Source organism: Eumetopias jubatus, unplaced genomic scaffold (genome assembly GCF_037043125.1).
Source record: "Eumetopias jubatus isolate StellerSeaLion01/CBP00866 unplaced genomic scaffold, mEumJub1_p1.0 scaffold_4, whole genome shotgun sequence".
NCBI lineage: Eukaryota > Metazoa > Chordata > Mammalia > Carnivora > Otariidae > Eumetopias > Eumetopias jubatus.
Genome location: NW_028274810.1, coordinates 110,398,160 through 110,417,428, shown reverse-complemented (window position 1 = coordinate 110,417,428; position 19,269 = coordinate 110,398,160). Strand labels below are relative to the sequence as shown.

Here is a 19,269-nt window from a genome sequence, read left to right as displayed (position 1 = left end):
CCTCAACTCTTGACGGAATAACCTCAGATTACCTCTGGAGCTCTCAGCCAGAGGAATAAAACGGGTAATGATTACAGGAAAGACGAACACCAGCTGGAACATGGTGAAGAGCACCCAAACGCCACAGAGTGCATTCCGCAGAGGGCATAGCAGGTTAGCCGCCCGCGGATGTTTGCGTGCCGTGGGCTCTGGGGTTATGCGTGTCTACTTACCATGAAGTCAGAGGACGGGCCCTGTAGATAATTCCTATAAACATGAGAGCAGAAGGTCATGCTGACTGCACCTGACCATCAACCGTGGTCTTTATGATGCTGGACCCTTAGAACAACCCTGCACAGTAGGTAGTACTATTCCATTTTACAGATGAGAAACTGAGGCCCAGAGAGATAAAGTCACTTGCCCAAGGTCAAAGACTTAGCAAATACTGGAATCAGGATTTGCAGCAGGCAGTGGAGAATGAGGAGGCTGGAACCCTGAGTTGGGCGTTGTAGGGTTCAGAGGGAGATAGCCCCTCCCACTGGGGGAGGAGGTGAGAGAATGCAGGTGCAGTCCGCAGGGGAGGTGTGTTCTGGGCAGCCTGCAGGGAGGAGGAAAGCACCATGCATTTGATGGGGGGGGGGCACCCTGAGCAAGTCTGTGTACTGTAGGAGAGGCACGGGGAGTGGGGCTGGAGACATTGCGGCCAGACTTTGAAGGGCCCGTATGCCTCCGAGGTCGGACTTGTAAAGATTCAAATGTCCCTGCTCTCAGCACGAGGCTCTTCCACAGCCACCAGTATGTTCAATTTTTCCCACAGCCAGTGAGGAGGGGCGTCATCCCTGTTTTATAGATAAGGAAACAGGCAAATATTTCTTCCATTCTGTGGGTTGCCTTTTCACGATTTTGATAGTGTCCTTTGATGCACAAAAAGTTTTTAATTTTGATGAAGTCAGTTTATCTATTTTCTTTCATTGCCTGTGTTTTTTGTGTAATATGCAAGAAATCATTGCCAAATCCAATGTCATGAAGCTTTCCCTCTATTCCCCATATTTAACAGAATTTTAACACCTAAACCGCTGCTAAAATGCACAAGGTGTATTGCTATATACCACCGTTTGAGACCGTATCCTCCTAAACTCCAATAGAGGGGCACCTGGGTGATGGTTGAGCGTCAGACTCTTGGTTTTGGCTCAGGTGGTGGTCTTGGAGTTATGGGATCCAGCCCTGCGAGGAATCTGCTGGAGATTCTCTCCTCCTCCCTCCACCCCTCCCCCACACCGCACGGGGGTGCACACACTAAGTAATAAATAAATCTTAAAAAAAAATAAACTCCATTAAAAATAATTTATTGAGGTGAAATTCCATAGCATAAAATTAACCTTTTCAAAGTCAACAGTTTGGTGGTGTTCAGCACACTCACAACGGTGTGCCCATCCCCCATTCTTGCCTCTGTCCTTTACGGTTTACAAACAATTTTCATATCTATTTTCTCCTTTGCTCTTCACAGTAATCCTGAGAGTGACACAGCGCAGCAAGGCTGCTCCTCAGGATGGGGGGTTGCCGCAGCGAGAGCCCCTGTGCAGCGGGCACAGTGACAGGGAGCTCTCCAGCCAGGCCCACCTGTCCCTTCCCTGACTCCAGGAGGGGGTGGTGCCACGCCCTGTGCGGGTGGTCTTGTTAGGCAGGCTCCACGTGCTTCCCCCTTCTCCCTGCATCGTCTGCCTCTAGGTGACCCTCATGAGGCTTTTCCACCTAGTGTTTGATGGCTGCTTATCTGCACTTCTGTGTCCCACCCCATCAGGGCTTTCTCAAGGACGGGGCACTCTGCAGGCCTTGTGCAGGTGTCTGGCAGGAGCGCTGGGGGACTCACTGAAAAGCACAGAGTGAGGAGGGAGCCCTGTGGAGGACCTCTGGCCTTCTCGGGTGGTAAGGGTGAGGCTCAGAGAAGCAGAACCTCACCTCACGGCCCCGTGCACGGCCGGAACCAGGCCCGGACCCATTCGTACCTGGAGTTCCCCTCCTCAAACCCACCCTTGCACCTCTTGGAGGAAAAGGGACACTGCTCTCCCCTGAGCCTCATGGGGCCTTCTTGACAGCTGCCAAGTGGTTACCATCCTGAATCCTGACCACACCCAGCGGTATTTGAGCAAACAGGAAGCCGCCAAGACTGAGGGCCTGTATGGAGTTTGGCTGTCCCACAGCTCACACAGAGCCAGGCTCCAGCCCAGGTCGCTGGAGCCCAGGGCTTTGCTGCCTTTCTGGAGTGGCTCATGCCTCCAAGCCGCAGCAGTGAGCCTCTCCCGGGCACTGGGGATTCACGGGTAACTCCACCCTGCCCTGTGCTGAGGCCACCAACAACGAAAACACCATGGAGAGAGCCAGACAAGTATGAGCAAAAGCTGTCCTTTTTTTTGAAGTCAGTGACTGTAACTGTTTGTCTCACTGGTAACTACCAATGAGATCCGTGGGCGCCAGGCGGCCTCCAGACCTAAGTGAGAACCAGCAGTGACCCACAGCCAATAGGTCACTTAGTAAGTGAGACTCGGATCCCATGAGTCAGGCTGCGGGCAGTGGGGGCCTCACCCAGGCTGGGAAGGATGGAGGAATACCTGTTCCCCCAGATCCAGGCCCACTCCATCCCCCTTGTGATGCCAACATGACTGTTCCTTTTCTTCTCAGGCTGATGAGAGATGTTTGACAATATTATTAAGTATTTGAGGTTTTTAAAAAAATGAATCATAAATTATTAGAACTAAAAAAATTCCTTTGGAATCACTCCCTGCTTTTTATTTTCATTTTATTTATTTATTATTTATTTATTTATTTGAGCAAGAACAAGAGTGAGAGAGCACAAGCAGGGGGAGCAGCAGAGGGAGAAGCAAGCTCACCACTGAGCAGGGCTTCCGATGTGGGGCTCCATCCCAGGACCCTGAGATCATGACCTGAGCCCAAGGCAGACGCGTCACAGACTGAGCCACCCAGGCGTGCCACTTGCTTGGTTTCATAGATGCGTATGCTGGGGTCCAGAGAGGGGTAGGGATGTGCTCAAGGTTGGCGGCGGGCAGGCAGAGCTGGGACTGGGACCGGGCACGAAACCCAGCCTCCTGGGCCCAGCCTGTGGCTGGGGGAGGCCCACGGTCCCCCGGGATCAGGCCTGCGTGGAGCTGGCCAGGTCGGGGCCCTGCCTCATCTCTGCGCTCCCAGGCTCCATCCATTCCAGCGGTGCCCACCCCGCCAGGTTTCCTGCTGAACATTGCTCAACCTCTCACTGGACAGGGCCAGGAAGGTCAACCAGGAAGGTCAACCGGGCAGAGTTATTAACCAGGAATGGATCTTGCTACCCCCTTCCTCGCCAGCCTTTTCTGCTGACCACGCCCGGCCAACTCCGCCGTCCAGGGCGCAGGAGAGCTTCCAGGAGGCAGCGAGAGCCGGGGTCGCTCCCGGCCTGGGTCTTCCTCGGTTCCCCGGGAAGGGGGCTCCCGGCGGGCCGTGGCCAATGGGAGGGGCTGCGCGCGCAGACACTGCGCACGCGCCAGGACCAGCGGCCTGTTAGGAAATGACGACCTGGAGCGGGGCTCAGTGGGCGACCCGGCCAGACCCCGCCCCCGATGGGCCCCGCCCCGGGGAGGCCCCGCCCTGCCCCGTTGAGACTAGTTCAGGCGCAGCCGGCCCCGCCCCCAGGAAGGCCCCGCCCCGTCAGACCCCGCCGTGCGGCCGGCGGCCCCGCCCCCACGGAGGCCCCGCCCCGCGGACGGCTCTCGGCGCGGACCCGGGGCGGGCTGTGCGGCGCCCGGTTGCTGTACCAGGCGGCGCTGCGCTGGGCGCGGGGCGCGGGGCGCGGGGCTGGGGTCGGGGTCGGCGGCCCGAGGCGCCCGAGCAGGGTGCGCGCAGCGGTCCGCGGCCGCAGAGCAACGATGGCGGAGGCCGCGCCGCAGCACCTGGCGCTGCCCTCAGGGCTGCTGGAGCTGTGCGCGTTGCTGGGGCCCTCCCGGGACAGCCTCCGCGGCCCCGACCAGGTAAGGGAGCAGGTAAGGGCCGACGGGGAAACTGAGGCGGGACGCGGCCGGGCGACGGCTAGGGTCGGAGCGCGGGTCTGGCCCCGGCGTCCCGGGCGTCCGCGGGGTGGGGGCGGTGCGCGGGGCTCCGGCCAAGCCCCCCCCCGCCTCCCCCGCCTCCCCCGCAGCCCGTTGGGTGCGGGGACCGTGGCTGTCCTCCCGGCCGCGGAGGAGTCGCGAGGGGTTGCGGACCGGGGAGCGCTCGCGGGAGAGGAGCGCGCGCTCTGAGGACGCCCCTCCAGGTGCTCCGCCTCCCGCCCCTCGGCCTTCGGGAGGCACACCTGGGCAGGGTGAAGGCGGCGGCGGGGGGGGGGGTGGGGGGAGGTGCAGCCGGGGCGCCTGGGGGACGTCCGCGAAGAAGGGATTTCATTCATTATCCTGGACTTACTGTCTCCTCGGTGGTGGATGCTGTTCCAGGCACAGCATCGTGAGGTTTGGGGTTTTAGATGTAAGGTCCACTTCTAAATGTTCTGCATTTAGTCGTTTTGCGATGAAACGTTGCTGTTTTTCTCACTTGCAGAAAAGGCTGCCCCCCCCCTTTTCCCCTTCTCTGTGTCCTAGCGGTCAGAGTGACAAACCCTTTTCCCGGAAAGCAGCAGTTCTGAACATTCTCATTTTCTGTGTTTCTTTCCTGTGCCCTCATTTTTTCTTAGTTGTGCAACCCAGGCTTTCTTTTGAATCGGTTTGGGGCCCTCTTTTTCTCTGGGTCCAGGATGTCCATATGAGTCTGTTTGTGGCATTTTTCTCTGGTTAGTGGTGATGCCCAGAGTACTCTGAGATTCTTCCGCCCAGTTGTCTGGGGAAGTCCTCATCCCATCCTGGAGGACAGCAGTGACAGGCACAGGAAGGCACCTGAGTATTTAGGACTGCAGAGTTGAAGGGTTGAGGTCATCAGATACTGCTAGATACTGCTAAAATTAACGGGACAAATGTCTCTTAATGTCTTGGTAGTCTCCTTAACTTTTTTTTTTCAAGATTTTATTTATTTGAGAGAGGGAGAGAGAGTGTGGGCAGAAGGGGGGAGGGGCAGAGGGAGAAGCAGAAGCAGACTCCCCGCTGAGCAGGGAGCCCCACAAGGGGCTCGGTCCCAGGACCCCAGGATCATGACCTGGACCCTGGGATCATGACCTGGGCAGAATGCAGATGCTTAACCGACTGAGCCACCCAGGCGCCCCGTCTCCTTGACTTTAATACAGAGCCGACTTGGATGGTTTCTGCATTTCCCTCCTCCTTTCTTACTCCCCAAACCCCGCTGAGGTCTGCATCCCCTTTTGACCTCTCCTCTGACCTTCATCGATTGAGTTATCTCTCTGCCTCTAATTTGCCAAATGGCATTTCCTCCTTTTTCTTCTCATAGGAAATGACCTGGTTTCAGTTACTTCTTGGGTGATTTCAACACGTGTTGGTTGCCCCAGGGTGAGACGTGTCTTGAGAGTAGGGTGAATCAGCTGCAATGTGCACAGGGGTGCTTTCCTGACCCAAAAAGGCCGTGGCTTTCCCGGGCTAGCGGCAGTTTGCTACTCTGCATTTTAACTATTATCCTTTTTATCCTACACCCTGATTCTGTTAGGGGTTCAGCAGAAGGTAGAGAGCAAATATTTGGAGTAGGAAAAAGGCAACCTTACAGGATGGATCCAACTTCCTGGAGTGAGCCTCCTTTAAGGCCGATGTTTACGTTACAGTTAACCAAACATATGACTTCATTTGGCTACTTTTACTGTATAGCGGTTCTATTTCCAACGTCTGAGGCTTTTTTAAAACCTTGAAAAATCACCATTTCTCTGTCGTTAAGGCATTTCTGCTTGGTGACGGATGAAAACAAGCCGGGAAAGTATGAGAAACGTCCAATTTAATGTTAGGGTAGTAAGGAGCCCTAACTTTCCATTTCATTTCTTAGATGGGGTGGTGTTTGTTTTGTGAGGGTAGTGACAAAGACTTGGAGAATCAGGTCCATCCCCATGTGAGTTTCTGTGCTTGGTTACATTTCCCTCCACTCCAAGGTTGCCGTGGAGACTAGGCGTGGGGTATGGAAGGATCCACCACTAACCCTCCCAATGGACTGAGAGCAGTGTCCATAGAGTAGGTCACTAGCACAATTCTTGCCTGTGAAGGCAACACTGTAACGGCTCTCCGTGGAGAGCATCCTGGCTTTCGGTTTCTAGAGCAGCACGGTCCACCAGGACTTTCTGAATGTTGACACCAGTGTTCTTCATCTGAGCCATCCAGTAGGCAGCCACTAGCCACATGTGGCTACCAGGTGCTTAAAGTGTGGCTAGTGCCACTGAGGAACTGGATTTTAAATTTAATTTTAATTAATTTCAATTTAAATAGCCAGATGGCTCTTAATGGTGTTGGACAGCACAGTTCTAGAGCATTAAAGAAATCTATTGTTTTCTGTTTTATTTCACAAATGTTGGCCCATCCTGTATGAAGATCAGTGCTCCTCTGTAATCTAACAGAAATCTGTGACACTGTGAGTTAGGGTGTTGTGTGTCTTATTAGCTCTGGGTTTTGGGACTGAAATGGTCGTTACCCGGTAGGGGTTAGTAAATCGGTGTCTGCGAGAGAAGAGCATGAATGACTGTCACCAGCGGACCTTGTCTTGCCCATAGGGGAGGAGGGACAGTTGCAGTGCTCTGGGATCCAGGACGGTGCTTTCAGGAACTTATTCTGAATAAGTCGGTCATGTGCAAATATGTATGGCAGTCACTGTTCACTGCTGCCTTTGCTCAGGTTGTGCGTGTGACGAAGAACTGAGAGCACACCAGCTGTCCCTCGGTAGGGGATGGGGCAGATACGTTACTGAGTCGTCCCCGGGTGGCCGCATACAGCTGTGACAGGGAAGTCAGCCACACTGTGTGCTTAAGTGGGGAAAAAAGCTTAGTGGAACCGTTAAAAGGGGATGATTGTTTGTAGAGAGAAAAATCACATTGATATACACCTAAGAAATAGGAAGACTATATCCTACGCTGTGCACAGGGTATTACCCACCATTTCATGGAATTAGGGGGAGGACCTTTCCTTTCTCTTCTTATTTCTTTTATTCTTCCTATATTGTTGTTAGCTTTAAAACATGAGAGCGTATTACTTATCCAACCAGGAAAGACAGCAACGATATACGTTCAGAGGAAAAACAGATGTGTGCTGAACTGCCAAATGCCAGGTCGGCTGGATTTTGGCCATTTCACTTTAAGTGACTAGGTAAATAGAGGGAGTGAGAGGTAGTTTATTGGTGTTAGCATGATGATCGTGTTCCATACAGACTGAGTGTGCTCTCAGTGATCACGGAGTGCCAGGATATGAATGGATGAGCAGCATCCACTGAGAACCATCTTCTGTGCTGAATGTGGGGGCACAGAGAGAAACCATACAATCCCTGCATCACCCCACCAACAACTCTGAAGGTGATACAGTACCACTGTGGAGGGCATCAATGCTCTAGGGGCGCTGAGCCAGGGCAGGTGGAGGTGGAAAGAGGTGCTCTAGGAGGTGAGGAGCCAGGGGAGGAGGAGGAAGGAGGTGCTCTAGGAGGGGAGGAGCCAGGGCCTTAATGACCTGGAAGGGGCACCTTGCCCTGGCTGTGGGTGAGGAAAGTCTCCCTCCAGTGGGGGTGAAGGGGAGGGGGGTCCCTGGTGAAGAGGTGGAGTGGGGAGGGGGCTGGGCATGTGTCAGGCCCCTGGAGTGGGGCCTGAGTGGAGAGCAGGGAAAAGCGTTGGAACGTGCGCGCTTGTGTCTGGAGACTGAGGTTCGGTGGTGCACGGTTTTGGGGGCGCCCTGGCTTTGGAAGCAGGCTGGCCTGCTGCTCAGGCCTACAGTCCAGGTCGTCATCCTGCCCTGTGACACAGGCACACGTGTGACACATACACGGAATACGTAGTAGTAACGATCACATGGAGACAGACTCGGTTTCCATTCTGGTGGAGGGACAGAGGTGGTCTGTGAGGCTGGTTTGAGCCCATCGAAGGGTCTGCAGGGGTAAAGAGCTAGCAGCAGGTGGCAGGCGCTGCTGCCCGTTGGGGCAGCTGATGAGGTCACATGGGTTTTGTTTTGTTTTTTTAAGATTTTTATTTGAGAGCGAGAGTATGTGCAGAAGCAGGGAGGGGAGAGGGGCGGAGCGGGAGAGGGAGAAGCAGACTCCCCGCTGAGCAGGGAGCCTGACGCGGGGCTCGATCCCAGGACCCCGAGATCATGACCTGAGCCAAAGGCAGACACTTAACCGACTGAGCCACCCAGCAGCCCCCTTTGTGAGAGTTGACAGAGGTGCAGGCGGGGCGCCCTGGGCCAGGTGGGAGGAGGTGATGTCATTCTCCTGGCAGAAACCTTGAAGGATTACTTTGCTGCAAATCTGTACCTCCTCTAAGCCACAGGTGGCTATTTGGAAATGTGCAGATGAGGTGGCACTGGGGCTGCTCTTAGAGAACTTCCTGAGGCCAGGGGCCCTCCAGTATGGGTTTGCAGATGCGAGGGAGGAGCAGGGGCCGGAGGGCCAGCTCTGAGACCCTAGGGTCACTGTCTTTATCACAGGGGAGCATGTGGGTAGAAGCTTGGGTTTTAGGGGCATCAGCCAGAGCTTAATTTTTGAAGCTATAATTTCAGGGACCCGCCAGGTATGTTGGGAGGCAGTTGGGTAAAGCCTGGGACTGGAGAGAGGTCTGAGCTGGCGGTGGGATTCTGGGCACCATCCCCAAGTGAGGACACCACGTGAGTGTGGAGATGGCCGGCCGGGCTGGGCGCTCGAGGCGGGGCAAGGAGTCAGCGCGGGGGCGGGATCACAGCCTGGAAGGAGCTGCCTGCCGGGGCCCTCCCCAGGAGTGTCAGGGCGGAGGGAAAGAGCAGAGGGGAGGTTGCAGGAAAGGGGCGGGCTCCACAGTGTGGCCACCTGTGCCCAGTCCTCATGGCTGTGATGTTTGATGTGAGCAAGGAGCGGACGCACATAGTTTCATAGTTAAATAGGTCTGAACTGCTAGATTTTGACAGGAAAGTTTTTAAAAGGTTTTATGGAACTCAAGATGTGGTTTCCTTTCTCATGCCTGATACACAGAGACTTAAAAATTATCCGATAATATGGATTTCCCATGTCTGGTCTTTGTTCCTGCTGGTATTAAACTTTCTTCCAAATATAAAGGTATTGTTGCCTGAATTTAAATTATACAGCACAAAAATAAGCTTTTTGAGTTTAGAGAGTGTATTTACTGATGGCATTTCCCTGTATGAATCTGCTCAAGGGTAAGAGTTCCCCTTTGGTTCCACGATTCTTACTGAAACCGGGATGCTGGCCGTCCCTTTCCTGCCGGTGACGATTCCATTTCTTCTGGTGACAGTGATGTCCTTCCTGGCGCCCTGAGCCCCTCAGAGGTCTTCAGTTGCCCCCTGCCCCCCCCCCCCCCCGGGCGTCCTCCCACCTTCCCACGCCCTTGCCGCCCAGCGAATCCTGCCTTTGACTTCTCTGTTCCTCCGCTAGCTTGGAGCCGACCGCCTGCTTGCTGTCAGGGCCTGCTGACCTCGCCTGGGAGCTCAGGGAGCAGCCTGGCAGCGGCCTGTGCGGGTCGGGCTCTCAGCCATTGTAGCTGGACGGCACGGAGACCGGAGGCAGAGCCCGCGTTCTTTATCTTATCTGGGGGGAAGGGTGAAAAGACAAAAGGTTTTGTAAAAATCGGGTACCAAGTTAAAGTTTAAAAGCGTTCAGACCGAATGGCCCTGTTGGGTAGACCCTGGGCGACCACGTGGTTGCTGGAGGAAGGGTGCGTCTCTTCTCTCTGAGGCCGGGAGTCCTTCTCATCCCTCAGTCTGTGTCCCCAGGTCGGTGGCGACAGGACCACCGGCGTGGGGCAGGGCGTCAGCACCCCGTCTGTACCGGGCCGGACAGTATGCGGGGCCCCTCCTCCCCAGCCTGTGAGGGCATTGGGGCCTCCCGCGTGGGGGGTCAGCATTGAGCCCTTGACCTTCGACCTCGCCCCCTGGAGAGGGAAGCTCAGGGATGCGGCCTTCGCTGCTGCAGTCCTTGCAGAGCCAGATTGGAACTCACGTCTGCCCGTTGGCCGGCCTGGGAACTGTCAAGCTGTGTGCCCAGGGGCAGCCAGAGAGCCAGACCCCGCGCTGTGGGGTGACTCGCCTGAATGCACGGCCCGACGGGGCCCTAAAGGGAACTTCTGTGAGGTCCTTCCTGTCCTGGGCCACTGGTGGGTGAGGCCACACACACGCGGGTGCAGAACTGGTGCTCGGTGGTGGGTCAAAGGGGAACAAAGGGACAGCGGGTGCTTCAGTGGCAGGCGCACAACAGAGCAAGGGTCGGTGCTGTTGGCTTACTCGTATTTCTGCCTACTTCAGATGTCCCTGAAGAACGGGGTCAGCCGCCCCTCTGCTCTCGATCCGGAGGTCCTGTCCATTTTTGTGCCTCCCTTCGTCACTAAGGAGGACAGTCAGATGGCTGGTGCCCCCTGTGTGACTCCGAGCAAGGCCAGAAGACGCTCCTTCAGAAAGAAGAGGGATAAGCCCAAAGCAGAGCCCTGGAAGGGCCTCCCTCCTGAAGACGTTAGTGTCCCCAACGGCGTGGACCTGCTTGCCCTGCCTCAGCTCTGCTTCCCAGGTACCCCCTGCCCTGCTTTCCTGCTGCACCCACGGTGCTTTCCAGAAACCACGTTGAGAAAGGGTGACAGATGGGGGCTGGTGACCCCTGGCAGCCTCAAGGTCGAACCGTGGAACTCAGTTCTCTTAAGCTTGGGGGTTTGGGAGCTGAAGGATGTGTGGCCCACGATGTAGTGCAGCTCCCATGTTTTGGAGAACGAGTCCCAGACGAGGGGCTTTGGGATTTGCCAGCAGGTTGGTAGATGTGCTTTCCAAGGATTTTCACCTTCGATTGACAGGCCGTTCTTCCAGAGGTCTGGTAGGTGGGTCAAGAAGAGTCCATTTAGCCTGCGGCATCTGGCCCCCCCACCGCCCCCAAGTGTGCTTCCATCCGGGCTACCCAGCCCCTGTTTTCTGTGCCCCCCGGAGCCCACAGCCTGGGCTCACATGCTTTCCCCACCTGGTCCATTCCTGGCAGCGGGCGGCCCTCATGTTTTCCACTAGTCTTTGAGAAACACTGAGTGGCTGTTGAAGAAAACTCAGACTAGGGACTTGCCTTCCCTCATTCCCTGAGTGGAAGGTTCCATCAGAAATGGGTGCTGTCTCCTGGTCTCAGGGATTATAACCCAGGGACAGCTGGGACACCCTCGGGCCTGCTGGGCTCAGAAATGGGCACCTCCTCCAGGCGCCTCCCGAAGGGTTCATCTGCGGTTGTCCTCAGGTTCCTTTGCTAAATTCTGCAGAGCACAGAGGGCGGCTGAGGAATGGGCACCGCAGAGGGACGAAGGGGCCACAGCTGGCTAGCAGCCTGACCCCCCAGGTGCCACAGCTGGCCAGGTGAGGAAAGGCTGTGTAGGCCGTGAAGTGGGCTTGTGGACAGCCCAGGCTTGGAGGCGGATGCCGCGGGGCCGTGATGATATTTCCTCTTTCTCCGTCCGCAGGGGGCGTGTACGTGGCCTCGGAACCGAGGGAGGACTGTGTCCACTTCCTGGTGCTGACTGATGTCTGTGGGAACAGAACATACGGCGTGGTTGCCCAGTACTACCGACCCCTACACGTACGCGACTGCCGTGAATTCCCTCTGAAATCGGGCTGTGGTGTTTTTCATTTTTGCCAAAACACACATCACAAACCACCATTGTAATCACTTCAGCGTGTACGGGTCAGTGGCGCCAAGTACACTCCCGGTGGTGGGCAGCCCCCCCCCCACTGCGTCTGGTTCCAAAAGATGTCCGTCACCCCGGAAGTCCCTCCCCCCGCCCCCGGTCCCCATTCTCCCTCACGGATTTGCCTGCTCCGGACTCCTGGTGTCAGTGGACCCGGGCTGCACGTGGCCTCTGTGTCTGCCTTCTTCCACTCAGTGGATGGGTTCAGAGTTCTTCCATGTTGGGGCAGCAACGCCTCTGTTCTTGTGGCCGAGTCCCACTGCCCCGTGGGTGTGAGCCGAAGCTTGTTGCTCATGCGTCCACGGAGGGGCACTCAGGTTCTTTTGTGCAGGGTGATGGCTTTGGGCCTCCCGAGCATGCCTTGGTCCTCCCCTGCCCGGCAGGGCCACCTGTACAAGCCTCTTGGGAGCTCTCAGGGGTCGCCACACACCTGAGGAGGCAGGGTGACCCGCTGCCTGTGTCCAGAGCGTTTCCAGAAGCAGCAGGGGCCCCGGTGCTTCATCCGGGGAAGTCCAGGAGTCCGACACCGAGGGGGAGGTGGCTGCCCGGATTTTCCTCCCCACTCTGCCGTCAGAGGCTGGGCCAGCTGCAGTGGGAGAATTATCCCCAAGTGTCGGGGGACATAAGGTGCAGCTTGACGGGCTCTGTCCCTTCACGCCTGTGGTGTGGCACGGACATGCCTGATGTGCGTCAGAAACACATGGGAGCCCAGCATTCTGCTGAGGTCTGAGTGTGCAACCTCAGTGTCTGGACTAGGCATCCCCCTGGCAGGCGGCAGGCGGCGGGTGGCGCGGGGAGGCCACCACTCACGGCCGTGCATGTGGGCTGTTGCGCCCGTGGCACTGATGGCCTGCTCGCCTGCCCGGGGTAGGTAGGGTAAGGCAACGAGACGAGAGGGGGGCCGAGTTCCTGCCCCTCCCTGGTAGTGCTTCCGGCAGAGACAGCACAGGAGGCTGCATCACTCAGGACGGTGCTTTGGGAGCTCGTCTGTGGAGTGAGAAGTGCATATGATTTTTATTATCATTAAATACATTTAAAAGAGGTCACAGCCCTGCGCTTTGCATGTGACTCCCCCCTGCACCTGGCTGCTGGGGTGTGCGTGGTCCCTCGCCTGTCCTCTCAGTGCCTGCGTGGTTTCGGGGTGACCCAGGGCCCTACGCGCCGGCCTCCCCTCCCTCCCCGCGTGTCCATGACCACCCACGCCCCGTCCTGCGCTCCTGTCTTTCCGTGGACTGCACGTGCAGCCGCTCCCGGAGTGCGGACGGCACTGTGGTCCTCATATGCAAGCCGCCCACTCCAGGCACGCCCCTCCTCACAGTCATTCGTTTAGTCCCCGCCACAGCGAACGAGGCTGCGAACTCAGTGTCATCCCCGTTTTACCGATGAAGCAGGCAGTCGCACAGGGAGGCGAGGTGACTTGCCTGGGGGTCCCTGGCACATTGACTTGACGGCTGTAGGCCTTGGTTCAGTGTTAGTGGGTAGACAGACGGTGTGCCTGCTGGGCTCTCCCCCTCCCTGTCTTGCAAGACCCTCACGTTCACACCATCCCCAGGTAAAGCTGTTATCACACCCTGCCATCCCTGCTGAAAAACCCTGAACAACCCTCCGCGGGGGCCGGATTGTGGGCCCCAGTGATGCGCCACTCGTCAGCTCCGCAGTGGTCTGTGCCTTCTGGAATCCCGGCGCCGGGTGCCTTCTCCAGCTGAGACCCCCCCACCCCCACCCCAAACACACACAAATGCTCTAATGCTGCAGCTTCTTTCCTTTGTAAGCAGAGCCCATGGCCCCTTCTGTGTCTTACTGTGTTCTCACTGTGCAGCCCTTCCCACCCGGGCGGGGATGTGTCTAACCATCTCCGCCACCTCAACACGTCACAGACAACAGGCACCTGGGGGGCCCCGTCCGTGCTGACTGTGACTCACAGTGACACGGGGGGGCCCATCCATGCTGACTGGGACTCACGGTGACACGGGGGGGGGGCCCGTCCACGCTGACTGGGACTCACAGTGACACGGGGGGGCCCATCCATGCTGACTGGGACTCACGGTGACACGGGGGGGCCCATCCATGCTGACTGGGACTCATGGTGACACGGGGGGGGGCCCGTCCACGCTGACTGGGACTCACAGTGACACGGGGGGGCCCATCCATGCTGACTGGGACTCACGGTGACACGGGGGGGCCCATCCATGCTGACTGTGACTCACAGTGACACGGGGGGGCCCATCCATGCTGACTGGGACTCACGGTGACACGGGGGGGGCCCATCCATGCTGACTGGGACTCACGGTGACATGGGGGGGCCCATCCATGCTGACTGGGACTCACGGTGACACGGGGGGGCCCATCCATGCTGACTGGGACTCACGGTGACACGGGGGGGGGGCCCGTCCACGCTGACTGGGACTCACGGTGACACGGGGGGGGGGGGGGCCCGTCCACGCTGACTGGGACTCACAGTGACACGGGGGGGCCCCTTCCATGCTGACTGGGACTCACGGTGACACCGGAGGGAGCGTGGGCTGGCCCCTGTGCTCTCCCTTCTGTCTGCAGAGGCCCACACTGCTGAGGATAGAAGCCAGGACCAGCTGGGTCAGGAGGTGACACGGGTCTGTTGCTTTCTCTCCAGGATGAGTCGTGTTTCTACAACGGCAAGGCGCACTGGGAGCCGTCCTGGCCGACCGCGGGCGCGGCTGGCTGCTTCGTACCGTTTGCGGTGTGCGTGGTCTCCAAGCTCCCCTATTACAACGCACTCAAGGACTGCCTGTCCTGGTGAGCCTGCGCCGTGCCCATGTGTCTGCGAGGCCACCCTGGTGCTGGTGGGCCGTGGGCGGGCTCTGGTTTGGCCACGGGCGCTCCCATGAAGGCCCAGAGGCTTCCGGAGGTGGTAGCATGTGGGGAAGGTCTGCCAGACAAGGGAGGATGAAGCCAAACTGTGGGAAGTAAAATTAGTATGGAGGATTTTATGTTTGGTTTTTTAAAAAAGATGTCCATCAGAAACAGCTCTTCTCCTGGCTGAGAAAATCAGGAGACTACCACTGTCAGTCCTGTTGAGTTCATGACAGTTAACAAATTTTCTTTTTTGGGGGTGGAATCTTTGAGTGTCTTAATGCTGATATGGAGTAGAAAGCCTGAGGACAGAGAAGTTCTGAAAACTCCAGAGAGCATCGCGCTCACCACCTGTTGTCGGGGGACGATTGTGGCGTGTGGACACGGTCCAGCCCCCCGCCACATGCACCCGGGCCTCCTGGTTTTCATTCTCACCAACTTGTAGTCTTGGAATTCGCGGTGGTTTTGTTAAAGACAGAGGTGGTCAACGGAGGTTCGCCTTAATGTCCTAAAACCCACCCGCCACCCTTGGCAAGTCGCAGACTCCTGGGAAGACCGTCATTTTGGTTCTCACACTGTGGTCAGAGGGACGAGCAGGAATCCTTCCTGACCAAACTCACAACTTTCGGAACTCAAGTTCCAGCGCCTTAATGTTTTAGTTTTCAGAAGGTGGCTGGTCTTTGCACATGGTTTGGGTCTAGCCTGGATTTTACTGCCCCCGACAGAGAACAGAGCCCTCGCTTGGTCTCCCTCCAGGACTGCGTGAGTTGAGTGCGTGCACGTTCACTGATGCATGTCTGCCCAGGCGTGGGCGGTGAAGGGATAATAAATCAGAACAGGGTCCCCTTTTCTTAATTAACGGATAATCTTCAGCACCTGAAGGTAGATGGCTTGTCCACCCATCTTCAGTTTCCTCGTTTGTGAAGTGGGGGTGGTGGTTATACCCTTTCTTGAACGGAACAGCTTCCGGCCGCTTGTCGCCCGCCTTCCAAGGAGGGCAGCCCCTGCACCACTTTCTCAGACCCTGTACACGTGATCATTCACGTGTGACTCCCCACAAATACCATCCTGCTAGACACTGATGGAAACGAATGTTTAACTCGAAAAACGTGTTCAGTTTCCATGCTTCTTGAGTGTTCTCTCTCTCGATGCTCATTGCTAAATGACCCAAACTAAAAAATACAAAAACAAATGACAGAAATCCAAACGGCACTTTATAAACACAGATTTATAGATTTTTAAAATCTGTTTTTCTGCTATAATGGTAGCATGTAAACTATGCCTCTGTGTGGACAGAAATTGGGAGAGAATGCTTAGCTGTGTTTGCGGAATTAGATCATGGAAAGTCTCTGTTCTTTTTTATTTTTTTAAACCTGATACTATTCTTTTACAATAAATAAAATGTGGAGGAATATTGAATTATCTCCAAATCCTGACACTGACTCAGGAAGAGCTATGATTTGTTGCTAAAGTAAGACCGTAAGCGCGCGGCTTGCCGGGACCGCGTGGGGCCTGCTGTGCTGGGCGAGGCCGGGGTCCGCCCCAGGACACCCAGGCGGGGCGTCCGGGGCGGTTGGCTGAATTTTGCCAAATGTAGACACTGTGTGACCACCACCGCTATTAAGACAGAGAACATTTTCACCACCCCCAAAGCTCCCTCACGCCCTGTGGTACTTCCCAGCCCCTCTGCCCTCAGGCACCTGCTGGTCCATTATGCATTTCCGTTGGTTGCGGTTGTGCCTTGAGCAACACGGTTTGAACCGTGCCTGTCCACATACACCCAATTTCTTTCGACAAATACAGTAATGTAAATGCATAATGTAAATGTATTTTCTCTTCCTTAGGATTTTCTTAGAAACATTCTCTTTTCTCTAGCTTACTTTATTGTAAGAATACAGCATATAATGCATATGACATACCAAATACCTGTTAATTGTTCGTGTCATCGGGAAGGCTTCTAGTCAGCAGTGGGCTATTAGCAGTTAAGATTTTGGGGGGCGGGTGAGAAGTTCTACACAGGTTTTCAACTGCGTGGGGGGTGGGTGCCTTTAACCCCTCACATTGGTCAAGGGCCAACCATACTTCAAAAGTCAGAATGCATTTGGGAAACAAATGTGGTCAAGCACTTTCCTTTGAGATGTTTACTCGCTGCTGAAGTATGACCCAGACAGAAACTGCACGAATTCCAGCCGTGTAACCAGCACTCACAGCAAGAAAAGAACATGGCCAGCCCCCCAACACCCCACCTCCCCACCCCCTGCAGGTAGGCCCCGACCCTGGGCCGGCCACACCCTGCTGTCTCCCATCCGGGGGGTTGTCCCCCCGTTGCTGGGCGGCCCTGGGCCTGCCGGCGGAGGCAGACGTGTCAGCGCTGATTAGAAATATGCTAAAATGACAGTTGGAGGCTGATACTTATTTTGTGATGTGATTTTTTTTTTTTATTTTAGTTTATTGACTCACCTGAAGCTCTGTAAAGACTTTGAAGTTGACAATCACATAAAAGATTTTGCTGCCAAACTGTCTTTAATACCTAGCCCGCCGCCTGGACCGCTTCACTTGGTAATTAAATCTGAAATTTTGTCTTTTCTTTGCGAATAGTAAAAGTCATATGATGATGACGGTTTTAATGTTTTAAACTATTTCTTACATTCCAGTGTTTAAATTATGCTTCTCAAGTTCCTCACGGAATCATCTTATTACGCCATTTCTAAAGATGAGTTTGCCTGCCAGCCTCGTGGTGTGGAGCCTGTGATGGGCCCCCTTAGTGCTTAACACATCGGTTCATTACTTCCTGTGCAAAAAAACATACTGAATTTACTCAAATTACAAATGTCCCTTTGGTTTATTTGTCTGGAATATTGGGTACTGTATTACATTGATTCATGTTTTCTCCTGTCCAGGGTGATTAATGAAAAGTACCTGGCTTCCTATTTTTTAGTTTTTCCCAGTGCTGTTGAATGAGTAGCCAAGTGTTTCCGGGGATCTGGGTTCCCTGGCAGGCTTGTCCTGAGATGTTGTTGGCTCTTTCACCACGCAAGGGTTTCAGGCTAAGGACAGTTGCAGAAAGGCAGCCCACGTTCCCTCTTTGCCGAGTAACGGGCCAAGACGGCTGAGCCCTGACGACACCTGTCTGGCTCAGCATTTTCCAGGCTGACACAACCACCGGGCGCTTCCTCATTCTCAAACAGGCACCCGCCAAATTAGTGTCTCGAGGCAGGTCATAAATTTGACTCTGTTTCACTCAGTCATTTCTAGAAGATTAGACATAGAGATCTTGGTTCTCTCTATATTATTATTCACAGTTGAGAAATTAATTTTATTTCACAGGAGACACGTGATTATGAACTTAAAAAATGTATATTTTTAATACCACCCTATAGTGTGTGGGGTGGGGGTGGGGGGAATCCTGCCAGATGCGTTCCAGGCCCAGAGACAGACCAGGTTGCCTGAGTACCTTGGTTCCGCTCCCAGAAACCTTTGTAGGGACATTTATTGGGTACTTGTTTTGTGCAAGGCTGTCATCTTTATTACATGAGTGATTGGTGGTTTTTTATGGTACACTGAAGTCATCGAAGTTTCTGTTCTTGCTCTATTCACTCAACAAATATTCCCTGAGGACCGGCTAAGCAGTGAACGAAACCGAGTTCAGGACAGTTTGAGGGTTAACCCTACATATTATGTTCTGCCTTCGAGCATGAGTAATGCACGAACCACCCCTGTACCAGTTTTCTGTACCTTGGAATCTTGGATTAATTCATAGTTGGTTCTCCGACTTTTACCACCCCTGTGAGAAAGTTTCCTGGGGGTCGTTCTTGACACCTCTTCTCTTCACCCCTGCATTCCATCCATCACTCACCCCTGACCAGCCAGCTCCCAGCGTTTGCCTCCAGTTGGCCACAGCCACCCTCTCACGTGGGGCCACCGGCTTCTCCCACCTGCGTGACTTGAGGAGCCACTGGTCTGTCCACGTCCATCCTTGACCCTTCATTCCGTTCATCCTTTGCATAGTGGCTGCAGAGACTTACCAGCTATCCATTGGACTCTCCTTTTGTGCTTAGAACCCCACAATGGCTTCTTGCTATATGTACCTGCAGCCAGTCCTACATCCCTGGCCCCTGTGTCGTCTGCTCTGTCTGCAGCCTCACCCCCTTGCTCACTGTTGTCCAGCCACACTGGGTCTCCCTCCATCCCTCGCAGGGGCTGCCCCTCGCATGTGCTGTTCCTGGAGGTCAGGTCCTTCGGGACAGCCTCTGTGTGACCTCCCACCCCATCGCTCCGTGCCCTGCTCCCTTCTGCAGAGCCCAGCACAGTCTGCGGTTGGGGCTCGCGCACGCGTGTGTTTTGTTTTCTCCATCGGCCTCCGAGCGGCGTGAGGAAGAGGCCCCGTGCAGAGCTGCATATGCGGTGCTGTCACTACGCCCGCTGTTGAGCGAATGAATGAACGGATGGGTCGTGTTTCAGGCTTAGCCTGTCGTGTTCTCAGAGTGGGGTCTGCATCTTGGCTCTTGCGCGTTTGTCCGAATGAGCTGAGCCTGGCTCAGGCTTGCCGCTGTGATCCTCCCTTGCAGCCTCACCAGCTCTGGGGTCCCTGTTGACACGTGGCCCTGACCCATCCTTGGGAGTGTTGAGCCACGTGGCTGTTCCTTGTTTTGGAGAAATGCGAGGCCAAGGTTCTC

At 55.4% G+C, this 19,269-nt stretch overlaps 1 protein-coding gene across 5 annotated transcripts in view; it reads left to right on the top strand.

Moving 5' to 3' along the window:
• The first annotated feature begins 3,820 nt into the window (after nt 1-3,820).
• The window catches only part of DENND3 (DENN domain containing 3), a 53,430-nt gene continuing 37,981 nt past the window's right edge, over nt 3,821-19,269 (top strand). Inside the window, exons 1-5 of one of the 5 annotated variants that reach the window (XM_028105610.2) lie at nt 3,821-4,007; nt 10,362-10,620; nt 11,540-11,655; nt 14,394-14,536; nt 17,041-17,152. In XM_028105610.2, the coding sequence (XP_027961411.1) occupies nt 3,894-4,007; nt 10,362-10,620; nt 11,540-11,655; nt 14,394-14,536; nt 17,041-17,152 (744 nt within the window). In that variant the 5' untranslated portion in view covers nt 3,821-3,893. The remainder of the gene's footprint in view (nt 4,008-10,361; nt 10,621-11,539; nt 11,656-14,393; nt 14,537-17,040; nt 17,153-19,269) is intronic. The other 4 variants (XR_003609670.2, XM_028105608.2, XM_028105609.2 and 1 more) reach the window with 4 other exon arrangements.